The sequence below is a fragment of the Lissotriton vulgaris genome, chromosome 10 (assembly GCF_964263255.1).
Source record: "Lissotriton vulgaris chromosome 10, aLisVul1.2, whole genome shotgun sequence".
In the NCBI taxonomy this organism is placed as follows: Eukaryota; Metazoa; Chordata; class Amphibia; order Caudata; family Salamandridae; genus Lissotriton; species Lissotriton vulgaris.
In genome coordinates, this window is record NC_141698.1 from 226454226 (window position 1) to 226466496 (window position 12271).

General features: G+C 54.0%; 1 protein-coding gene across 3 annotated transcripts in view; it reads left to right on the plus strand.

The window, feature by feature from the left end:
* Positions 1-12271, plus strand: part of GTF3C1 (general transcription factor IIIC subunit 1) — a 2762707-nt gene that overhangs the window by 2119467 nt on the left and 630969 nt on the right. For all 3 annotated transcript variants that reach the window (XM_086940909.1, XM_086940911.1, XM_086940910.1), the window contains one exon: positions 11227-11369. In XM_086940909.1, the coding sequence (XP_086797035.1) occupies positions 11227-11369 (143 nt within the window). The remainder of the gene's footprint in view (positions 1-11226; positions 11370-12271) is intronic.

A 12271-nucleotide genomic window follows, 5' to 3' on the forward strand; every position in this document is an offset into this window, starting at 1 on the left:
CGTATGCTAATTGAGATCCTTGTATTTTACATTTACCTCTGACCTCATCAAGAGTGCAGAGTGGTTGTGTTTAGAATAAATACATATATATTTGATAAAAACCTTGTGTGGTGTCCTTTCATTTGGTACTTAAGTCAATGGGAGTGTGGTGCAGGTGTTCACGGACAACGCCACCGCCATGTGGTATTGCAACAAGCAGGGCGGGGTGGGGTCGTGGACCCTTTGCCAGGAGGCTCTGCGCCTCTGGCAATGGCTGGAACGTCAGGGCGTGACTCTGATGGTTCAACACCTGGCAGGTTCTCTGAACGCCAGGGCGGACGAACTCAGCCGTCGGTGCTCGATGGATCACGAATGGCGTCTGAACTCGGACGTGGCGCAAGGCCTCTTTCTGCACTGGGGAGAGCCTTGGTTAGATCTATTCGCCACAGAAGAGAACGCGCAATGTCATCAGTTCTGCGCGTTGGAGTTTCCAAGACTGCACTCGCACGGCGACGCCTTTCGGCGCGAGTGGAGTTGCGGTCTGTTATACGCCTTTCCGCCTATACCACTTCTGCCCAGAGTGCTGAAGAAGATCAGGCGCGACCGGGCCCAAGTCATCCTTGTGGCTCCGGACTGGGCTCGAAGGTACTGGTATCCCGAGCTACTCAGCATGTCAGTCGGTCCCCCGATCCGCCTGCCCCTTCAGGAGGACCTTCTGTCGCAGCAGCAGGGGACGGTCTTCCACCCGAACCTGTCCAGCCTCCACCTCCATGCGTGGAGATTGAGCGGCGGCAGTTGAGGCCATTTGACTTGCCTCCTGAAGTCTGTGATGTGATTCTGGCAGCCAGGCGTCCCTCCACAAAGTCGGTATACGCCTGTCGTGGAACAGATTTGTGGCATGGTGCACAGCGAAGGCTCTGGACCCTCTTTCTGCCCCTCTTTCCGAGGTTCTTCTTTTTCTTCTCTCTCTTGCCCAGCAGGGCTGTGCTCTGGGCACTATCAAGGGCTACCTTTCGGCCCTTTCAGCCTTTCTACGGCTTCCTGATCAGCCTTCTTTGTTCAAGTCCCCGGTTGTAACGAGATTCTTGAAGGGCATCACTCACATGTATCCTCCTGTTCCGTTTGTGATACCTCAGTGGGACTTGAACCTGGTTCTAACCTTTTTGATGTGTGCTCCCTTTGAGCCACTTCATTCCTGTCCTCTCCGTCTCTTGACTTTGAAAACGGCCTTCCTGGTTGCCATCACCTCTGCCAGGAGAGTGAGTGAGCTCCAGGCTCTTTCTGTCTAACCTCCTTTCTTGTCCATTCATCCAGACAAGGTGGTTCTAAGGACTAGACCTTCTTTCCTGCCCAAAGTAGTTTCTGCTTTTCACATCGGGCAGTCCATCACCCTCCCCTCCTTCTTCCCGCCTCCGCATCCTTCAAAGGATGAAGAGCGGCTCCATCGTCTGGACCCAAAACGTGCGCTTTCATTTTACATGGATCGCACACGCCAGTTCCGGGTGGATGACCAACTGTTTGTTGGCTACGTGGGTGCGAAGAAGGGACGGGCGGTACATAAACGGACCATCTCTCGGTGGGTCGTTCTGTGCATCAAAGCGTGCTACTCTTTGGCTCGGAAGGAGCCTCCTGTTGGGCTGAGGGCCCATTCCACTTGGGCCACGGCGGCTACTACTGCCCTGGGCCGGGGAGTCCCCTTGCAGGACATTTGCCAGGCGGCTACGTGGGCCTCGCTGCACAAATTTGCGAGGCACTACTGCCTGGACAGTCAAGTCCGGAGGGATGGCTTCTTTGGCCGTTCTGTCCTCCAGGACTTCCTGGTGTAGGAATGTATTGGTTCGCAGACCCACCACCGGGGTTGGTATTGCTGGGGTATCTATTCTAAGGTAAGGAATCTAATACTAACGTGTTTCTTTCAGATGAACAAGTTACTTACCTTCGGTAACGATATATCTGTAAGAAACATTAGTTAGTATTAGATTCCTTACCGACCCACCCATCCTCCCCGTTCTGCGAACTGATACCTAGGGTTAAGCACAATCCCTTTCAGGGCCCTAGTTTCAAATGGCACCAGTGTTGGTTCTCACATGGCTCTGCGTGTTCTGGCGCGGAAAAGCTGTGTGCAAAGAACTGACGTCGGCGCACGGAGGCGGCGTCTATATACTCCAGCGACGCCATCACGGCGCACGACGCCAACGACGGACGCGGAGCCGCAGGGCACGCCTGCAGACGACGCCTACCGACGTGCAGGGGTACTGCTACGCAAAAGTTTCCGGATCCAGACTGACGCCTGGGGATATTCTAAGGTAAGGAATCTAATACTAACTAATGTTTCTTACAGATATATCGTTACCGAAGGTAAGTAACTTGTTCGCCAAGCCCAAACTCCTCTGCAGTGGATTAAACTGGGTAATATAGTCTCTTAGGCCGTAGGGGCTTTTCCAAACAATATCTCATCCACGTGAAACACTCAGATATTTGAATGACAGTGACAATATAACTGAATTCAGATAAAAATAACATTCCTGGTTTTCACCTCTGACCCCTGTAGCACAGTCAGTGTCTTTCAAGATCACCTTTAGATTGCGGAACTGCATACCAGCACAGCTGTAATCTACTTGCCTTTGTCATAGAGAACAAACTAGATTTGCTAAAACAGAGTAATGCCATGGTCAAAACTGCTGACCACTTAGTAAGACTTTTCAAATCTATTGAATCTTTCAATCCCAAGAATGGCCTTAAATAATGTAATGTGCTTGTCATCTTCCATCTTGATTATGTGATATAAATTCTGACTGGCTTTTGTTGCAATTTGTATAGCTCCATTAAAGGCAAACCTACTTGCAGCACCCATATTGATCTTGGACACCGAAAGCTATGATCACATATCACCAGTCTTAATCCACACAAATGCCATCCATTGGAAGCATGGGGCACTTTAAGATCATAAATACAACAAAAAGAGGAGTAGAGAGAAAAAGTGAATTCGGTCTCCCCAGACACAATTTATTAAACAAGAGGAATCCACAAAGTTATGGTATAGTGTGGTCCCTACAATCGTGGGGAGCACACAGTGTTCTTTAAATACCCCTCACACACCAAAAGGGCCCTTGGTACCATGCTTCATCATTGGGGACTTCGCATCACTCTACGGAATGCGGCGTGCTGCTGACCAACAAATACGTGGGAGAACTAATTTTAACTCTGCTGCCACCGATGACATCCGTGCCCTGCTTGACAACGGAGAGACAGCGGCCCTCATCCTCCTGGACCTCTCCGCGGCATTCAACACCGTCTGCTACCGCACTCTAGTGGAACGCCTCAGCAACGTCGGAATCCAGGAGAAGGCACTGGAGTGGATCGTCTCCTTCCTCGCCGGAAGGACCCAGAGAGTCCGCCTACCACCGTTCAGATCAGAAGCCACGGAAGTCATCTGCGGCGTCCCTCAGGGCTCCTCGCTCAGCCCCACCCTCTTCAATGTCTACATGAGCCCCCTAGCGGCCATCGCACGCCAACACAACCTCAACATCATCTCCTACGCCGACGACACACAGCTGATCCTCTCCCTGACCAACGACCCCGCCACCGCCAGAGCCGACCTACACGAAGGGATGAAACACGTAGCCGAATGGATGATGTCCAGCCGCCTGAAACTGAACTCAGACAAGACGGAAGTCCTCATCCTGGGCTCCTCACCCTTCGCCTGGGACGACTCCTGGTAGTCCCCCGCCCTGGGCGCCGCACCCAAACCAACAGACCACGCACGCAACCTGGGCTTCATCCTGGACTCCTCCCTCTCCATGACCAGACAAGTCTCCTCGTCCTGTTTCAACATCCTGCCCATGCTACGCAAGATCTTTCGATGGATCCCCACTGAGACCAGGAAGACGGTCGCCCAGGCCCTCGTCACCAGCCGCCTGGACTACGGCAACGCCCTCTACGCCGGAACCACCGCCAAGCTCCAGAAGAGACTCCATCGTATCCAGAACGCCTCAGCCAGACTCATCCTCGACATCCCCCGACGCAGCCACATCTCCGGACATCTGAGAGACCTGCACTGGCTCCCCATCAACAAGAGAAGCACCTTCCGTCTCCTCACCCACGCACACAAAGCCCTACACGACCAAGGCCCGAGTTACCTCAACAGCCGCCTCAACTTCTACGCTCCCACACGCCACCTCCGATCAACCAGCCAAGCGCTCGCCGCCGTCCCTCGCATCCGAAGAGCCACATCTGAAAGAAACACGTTAGTGTTAGATTCCTTACCTTACCTTAGAATATCCCCAGGCGTCAGTCTGGATCCGGAAACTTTTGCGTAGCTGTACCCCTGCGCGTCGGTAGGCGTCGTCTGCAGGCGTCCCCTGCGGCTCCGCGTCCGTCGTTGGCGTCGTGCGCCGTGATGACGTCGCTGGAGTATATAGACGCCGCCTCCGCGCGCTGACGTCAGTTCTTCTTTTTTCCGCGCCAGTGGACGCAGATCTGAAGAGCAGTACTCCGGTCTTTGACCAAGTTTTTCGATTGTTTTTTCTCTTACTGTGCCTGATAGGATGCCTGGGTTTAAGAATTGCGATGACTGTGAGCGCACGATGTCGGTCACGGACCATCACCGCCTCTGTCTCCGGTGTCTGGGCCCCGACCACGACGTGGACTCCTGTGTCGACTGCCGGGCCCTCACCAACAAGGCTAGGCGGGAGCGGTCCCGCAAGCTGCTGGAGCTCCGGGTGTCGGCCCCACGTCGGGACCGGGAGCGGTCCCGGTCCGGCCGGAGGTCGAGAGAGCGTTCGAGGGAGCGGTCGCGGAGCCGCGCCGAGCGTTCCGGAAGTCGACACCACTCGTCAGGCTCGTCAGGTAGGAAGCACAAGAAGTCGGGGCGTCGTCATCGTACCCCCGACTCCCCCCGACGCTCGCGCGATGCGGCCGGGGGCTCGGGTGACCCCAACCCCGCGGCTCCGCGAGAGTCGCCGGCGCGGCCTGCCTCATACCCTCCGGTCCCTGGGCATGGCGCGACGCCTGAGGAGATCGAGGCGTTCCTCATGGCCATGAGGGCGCTCGCTTCTCCGACGGGGCCTACGGTGCCTTCGGGCCCAGTGCTACCGTCTGGGGGCCCTGGCGGTTCGGGTGTCCCTGCCTCGGCACCGTCGGGTGCTCCGGCCCCGGCGCCGCCGACGGCTCCGACCCCGGCGCCCCAAGGGCCTTCGGGATCGGCGCCGGCTGGTCTTCCGGCCTCCCCGGCGCCGGTGCCATCGGGGTTACCCCCGACGCCGCCCCCGCGCGGCGCCGGTTCTCCAGTGCCGGCTCCGGCCGGCGGTGGGGTTCCGGCGCCGGCTCCGGGCGGCGCCGTCCCCTTACCTTCTCCGACGCCGGACGCGGCGCCGGACGGGCGTCGCTCGACGCCGGTCCCGGCGCCGATGGGGCCCATGAACCCCGAGGAGCCGGTCTTCATCATTGACTCCGAATACGGAGAGGATGAGGAGTACGGTGAAGGTTGGGAGGGGTCCGAGGACCCTCTGTCACGCGAGTGCCAGTATGACCCGGACTGGACAGGTGACTTGGGGGATGCCAGTGGTTTGGACGACTCTCCTAACCCTGGTTTGATCTCTCCTCCTTCCGTGGCATCGGTGGAGGGAGCTGCCTATTCTGTGGTGCTGATGAGGGCTGCCAGGGCCTTAAACCTTGAGCTCCCCGTCGCGGCCGTGAGGCCTAACATCCTCACCGAGGTCTTCAAACCGCAGTCATGCCCACAGGAGCCACTGCTGCCGTTTAATGAAGCCTTGTCAGACGTTCTGTTGGGCACGTGGTCCAGACCCGCTTCAGGTGCGCCTGTTGATCGGAACGTGGCCAGGCGCCACCGTCCTTGTCCGGACGACCCCAAGTACCTGTCTACCCACCCCACTCCTGAGAGTCTGGTGATCCAGGCCTCGACCTCCCAGTCCGCATTCCCGTCGGCCCCGCCCGACCGGGAATCCAAGAGGTATGACCAGTTTGGCAAAAAGGTCTTCTCGTCCATTAGTTTGGGCCTGCGGTCTTGCAACACCGCCTGCCTCTTGGGCCGCTACACCCACTCTGTGTGGGATACGGTCGCGGAGCTGCTGCCAGAATGCCCCATGGAGGTGCGGGCAAAACTCGGTCAGGCTGTGGCTGAGGGCCGAGATGCAGCGAAATATTCAATTCGGTGTGGTCTTGATACGACCGACTCGCTGGGCAGAGCTATGTCTATGACGGTGGCGATTCGTCGCCACGCCTGGCTGAGATCCGCCAATTTTTCGGCTGATGTCCAGAATACTCTGATGGACATGCCGTTTGATGGCTGTCACCTGTTCGGTGACAAGGCGGACCACGCGCTGGAACGCTTCAAGGACTCTAGGGTCACGGCCAAGTCCTTGGGTCTCTCGACCCAGCGTCAGCAACCGGGTTCGTTTCGCCCCTTTCGTGGCCAAGGAAGGGGCGCCCCCACACGTGCTGCCAGCCACGCGCCGCAACAATCCTTTCAACGCGGTGGCGGCCGTGGAAACCGCCGTGGTGGCGGTCGGGGACAACGGCGGGGTCAGACCACACCCTCCCCCGCAGCATCTACCCCAAAATCCTCCTAGTCCGTGCTTTCGGCCCCATGTGACGCCAGTGGGTGGCAGGGTTCGCCATCACCACGCTCACTGGCGCACAATCACTTCGGACAGGTGGGTGCTGCAAATTGTCCGAAGGGGCTACTCCCTCCCCTTCGAGACCTCTCCTCCAGCCATGCCACCGCAGAACCACCGTGTGTCGGGGGACCACTTGACACTTCTGCAGGAGGAAGTTACGGCCCTCTTGGCCAAGGGGGCCATCGAGCGCGTTCCTGGGCCAGAAGTAGGGCGTGGTTGTTATTCCCACTACTTTCTGGTGCCCAAGAAGGACAAGGGGGGCCTACGTCCTATCTTGGATCTAAGGAACGTCAACGGCTTCCTCCGGAAGGAGAAGTTCAAGATGTTGACGTTAGCTCAGGTCTTGGCTGCTCTAGACCCGCAAGACTGGATGGTAGCGTTGGACTTGCAGGACGCCTATTTTCACATCCCCGTCCTGCCGGCCCACCGGCGTTACCTGCGGTTCACGGTAGGCTTGGAGCACTTTCAGTTTATCGTGCTCCCCTTCGGCCTTACCAGCGCCCCACGGGTGTTCACAAAGGTGATGGCGGTGGTCGCAGCCCATCTGCGCAGGTTAGGGGTTTCAGTCTTCCCCTACCTAGACGACTGGTTGTTGAAGGCGGGCTCGCCCCAGACAGTCGTCCACCACCTTCAGATGACGGCAGACCTCTTGCACGACCTGGGGTTCTCCATCAATGTGCCGAAATCACACCTGTGTCCCTCTCAAAAGCTCCTTTTCATCGGAGCGGTTCTGGACTCGGCGCAGTTTCGGGTTTATCCTCCGGAACGGCGGGTTCGGGATATTCAGGCTTTGATTCCCATCTTCCAGCCGTTATCCCGGGTTTCGGTCAGGTTGACGCTGCGGCTGCTGGGACTGCTGGCTTCCTGCATCCTTCTGGTGCATCACGCCCGGTGGCGGATGCGGGCTCTGCAGTGGGACCTGAAGTTTCAGTGGGCCCAGCATCAGGGCAACTTGTCCGACCACGTCTTGATCTCGGAGGGCACTGCGAGACAACTGCAGTGGTGGCTTACGGACCGCGATTGGGTCAGAGGCAGATCCCTCTCCCTTCCCCAACCGGAGCACGTTGTCGTGACGGAAGCCTCCCTCCAGGGCTGGGGGGGCCACTTGGGAGAGGCAGAGATCAGAGGCATCTGGTCTTAGGCGGAGTCCCGGCTCCATATCAACCTGTTGGAGCTGCGGGCGATTCGTCTAGCACTGAAGGCATTCCTCCCCTTTGTCAACGGGAGTGTAGTGCAGGTGTTCACCGACAACACCACCGCCATGTGGTACTGCAACAAACAGGGCGGAGTGGGGTCGTGGACCCTTTGCCAGGAGGCTCTGCGCCTCTGGCAGTGGCTGGAACGTCAGGGCGTGACTTTGACGGTTCAACACCTGGCAGGCTCTCTGAACGCCAGGGCGGACGAACTCAGCCGTCGGTGCTCGATGGATCACGAATGGCGTCTGAACTCGGACGTGGCGCAAGGCATCTTTCTGCAATGGGGAGAGCCTTGGTTAGATCTATTCGCCACAGAAGAGAACGCGCAATGTCATCAGTTCTGCGCGTTGGAGTTTCCAAGACGGCACTCGCACGGCGACGCCTTTCGGCGCGAGTGGAGTTGCGGTCTGTTATACGCCTTTCCGCCTATGCCACTTCTGCCCAGAGTGCTGAAGAAGATCAGGCGCGACCGGGCCCAAGTTATCCTTGTGGCTCCGGACTGGGCTCGAAGGTACTGGTATCCCGAGCTACTCAGCATGTCGGTCGGTCCCCCGATCCGCCTGCCCCTTCAGGAGGACCTTCTGTCGCAGCAGCAGGGGACGGTCCTCCACCCGAACCTGTCCAGTCTCCACCTCTATGCTTGGAGATTGAGCGGCGGCAGTTGAGGCCATTTGACTTGCCTCCTGAAGTCTGTGATGTGATTCTGGCAGCCAGGCGTCCCTCCACTAAGTCGGTATACGCCTGTCGGTGGAACAGATTTGTGGCATGGTGCACAGCAAAGGCTGTGGATCCTCTTTCTGCCCCTCTTTCCGAGGTTCTTCTGTTTCTTCTTTCTCTTGCCCAGCAGGGCTCTGCTCTGGGCACTATCAAGGGCTACCTTTCTGCCCTTTCAGCCTTTCTGAGGCTTCCTGATCAGCCTTCTTTGTTCAAATCCCCGATTGTAACTCGGTTCTTAAAAGGCATCACTCACATGTTTCCACCTGTTCCGTTTGTGTTGCCTCAGTGGGATTTGAACCTGGTTCTGACCTTCCTGATGTGTGCTCCCTTTGAGCCCCTTCATTCTTGTCCTCTCCGTCTCCTGACTTTAAAGACGGCTTTCCTGGTTGCCATCACCTCTGCCAGGAGAGTGAGTGAGCTCCAGGCTCTTTCTGTCCAACCTCCTTTCCTGTCCATTCATCCTGACAAGGTGGTTCTGAGGACTAGACCTTCTTTCCTGCCCAAGGTTGTTTCGGCCTTTCACATCGGGCAGTCCATCACCCTCCCTTCCTTCTTCCCGCCTCCGCATCCTTCAAAGGATGAAGAGCGGCTCCACCGTCTGGACCCAAAACGTGCGCTTTCATTCTACATGGATCGCACACGCCAGTTCCGGGTGGATGACCAACTGTTTGTTGGCTACGTGGGTGCGAAGAAGGGACGGGCGGTTTGTAAGCGAACCATCTCTCGATGGGTCGTCCTCTGCATCAAAGCGTGCTACTCTTTGGCTCGGAAGGAGCCTCCTGTTGGGCTGAGGGCCCATTCCACTCGGGCCACGGCGGCTACTACTGCCCTGGGCCGGGGAGTCCCCTTGCAGGACATTTGCCAAGCGGCTACGTGGGCCTCGCTGCACACCTTTGCGAGGCACTACTGCCTGGACAGTCAAGTCCGGAGGGATGGCTTCTTTGGCCGTTCTGTCCTCCAGGACTTTCTGGTGTAGTTTTGTATTGGTTCGCAGACCCACCACCGGGGTTGGTATTGCTGGGGTATGTATTCTAAGGTAAGGAATCTAACACTAACGTGTTTCTTTCAGATGAACAAGTTACTTACCTTCGGTTACGATATATCTGTAAGAAACATTAGTTAGTGTTAGATTCCTTACCGAACCCACCCATCCTCCCCGTTCTGCGAACTGATACCTAGGGTTAAGGTCATCCCTTTCAGGGCCCTAGTTTTTACATGGCACCAGTGTTGGTTCTCTCATGGCTCTGCGTCTCCTGGCGCGGAAATGCTGTGTGCAAAGAACTGACGTCAGCGCGCGGAGGCGGCGTCTATATACTCCAGCGACGTCATCACGGCGCACGACGCCAACGACGGACGCGGAGCCGCAGGGGACGCCTGCAGACGACGCCTACCGACGCGCAGGGGTACTGCTACGCAAAAGTTTCCGGATCCAGACTGACGCCTGGGGATATTCTAAGGTAAGGTAAGGAATCTAACACTAACTAATGTTTCTTACAGATATATCGTTACCGAAGGTAAGTAACTTGTTCAATAGGAGGTAGATCCTTCTCCCACCTGGCCGCCAAGACCTGGAACTCCCTCCCGACCCACCTCTGCCTGACCCAAGACCACCTCGCCTTCAGGAAGCAGCTCAAGACCTGGCTGTTCGAGCAGTAGCGGACCCCCCCTCCCGAAGCGCCCTGAGACCCTCCGGGTGAGTAGTGCGCTATATAAATGTAATGATTGATTGATTGATTGCGTGAGGGTATTGAAAAATAAGTGAGTGGTGGGGTCAAAGTGAATAAATCTTTGAATGTTAAAAAATACCTGGCATGTGAGGTCTAATAAATTGTAATGGGCCTCTGTACTCGTATTGTTAAAAGAGGGGTGGTGGAGGTATTTTGTATTTTAATTTACAGTACCTCTCATGTGCGTTGACATGTTTCGAAGCAAAGGCTTCTTCTGGACAGGGTGCACAGATCCCCTCCTTACTCACGTCAGGGTGTCAGTTGGCATAACCTTTAAACAAATTATGTTTAATAAAGGTAAGAAAGAGACTAAAATGTGCCTACTTGTTTTTCTTACACACAAGTACCTACAATGAGGACTTGCTGCCATTCAGTTGATTGGCATCATGAGCCTTCAAACGGTGGGATTTTTGTGCTTATTAGCAACGAAAGCAGGAGGTTCCCAGTGCCTGATAATCCCAACCGCGGCTCCGTGGACTTTAAGATCAGCCTGCGTATTTTAAGACCTTGATAACTATTCTCTTGTGTGCTAAGCGGTTGTGGGTTCAGAATAATGGCCAAGTACTTTTTTTTTCTTTCCATTGTACATGCCACTAACTCTTTCCTTCCATCTCATATTTTACATGTTTCCCATATACCATCAATCCATATATTTACACAGTTTAACCTTCCTTTCACACTTTTTATTTGCTCTGTTTTGTCATCCTTCCAAAGTGTTACGTAAAAACCATAATAATACAATATGCTAATATTTGAGCTCATTTATTTCATCCCACTGCCATTTTTCTTTTCTCAGCAACACATGCTGCAGCTCTGCATTATCATTTTACTCGAAGTAAATCTGTGGTAGCCTTTTACCCGAAAGTGAACCTACATAAGAGGTTTTATATGTATAATAGTTTAGCAGTCCAAATCGTTCTAAGGAAATACTTTTTATGGATTTTCTAAACCTATTTTTCAATTATCCAGGTTAAGGGGCCATTCGTTCCATGGCAAGTTGTTAGAGACATCATGCATGCAAACTTGGAAGAATCTATGGATAAAACATCCCATTCTGTTGGCAGAAGATCACGTTACATTGTGAAAAATCCTCATACTTTTCTTAACTACAAGTAAGACATTTTTTGTTAAACAATTTTAATAATGCATTAGCAAATTCTAAACATCTAGTGTTAAAATTTTGTTTTTCTGTGGTGCCCATACAGTCGTCAAGGGCTTTTAAACAGATGCACCTCTGCCACTGCTTTAACAATGGTCTCTGCATGTTTCTGATTAAAGACATATATGGTCAATGTAATCTATTTTCAAGACTTCTCGAGCCACACAACAGATGTTAAGGTTTGAATATGTTGTTTAGATGAGTTTGAAATAATATAAAGGGATGTATGTAAACTGTAGGCCTTCCAACATAAATCATACTGACTCAATTAAATTGGCCTATATTATCTTTCCATGTTAGTGGTGGGTTTATTTTACGGAACGTATTAAAATAAATAAGTTTATATAAATACCATTGGATAGATGCTGCCATCAATACTCCTGCACTCTAATCAAACAAATTGTCCTAAGTAACCCATATCAGTGGAAAACATGGTTTTGCAGCGATTTAGTGGCATCAGTGGCACTTCATACCCCTTAATCATTATACCTCCATATGTCTGGCTGCCGCATGCAAGCAGTCTTCTCCACATGTGCCTAGCCCATATTGCAGGTGCTGCAGGATTATCGACCTACATGACATCAGGATCTGTTGTCTTGACCCTGAGCATGACCCCCTATTCTGAGATTCCTGTTCGTTGATGCATCTGAAGGCTTTAATAGAGTGAGAGGACAGAGTCTATCGATCAAGCCAGCAGGTATAAGTAGAAATATCCCTCTTCCCTTTCAAGTAAGTACTCCAACACTTCAGGATCTATCAAAAAGTTGTCCTACATAAAGCACCAGAGGATGCAGAAATCCTTCTATTCTTTGACAGCATAGATCCATTCCCAGGACTATTTGCGTCCTCAGCGTC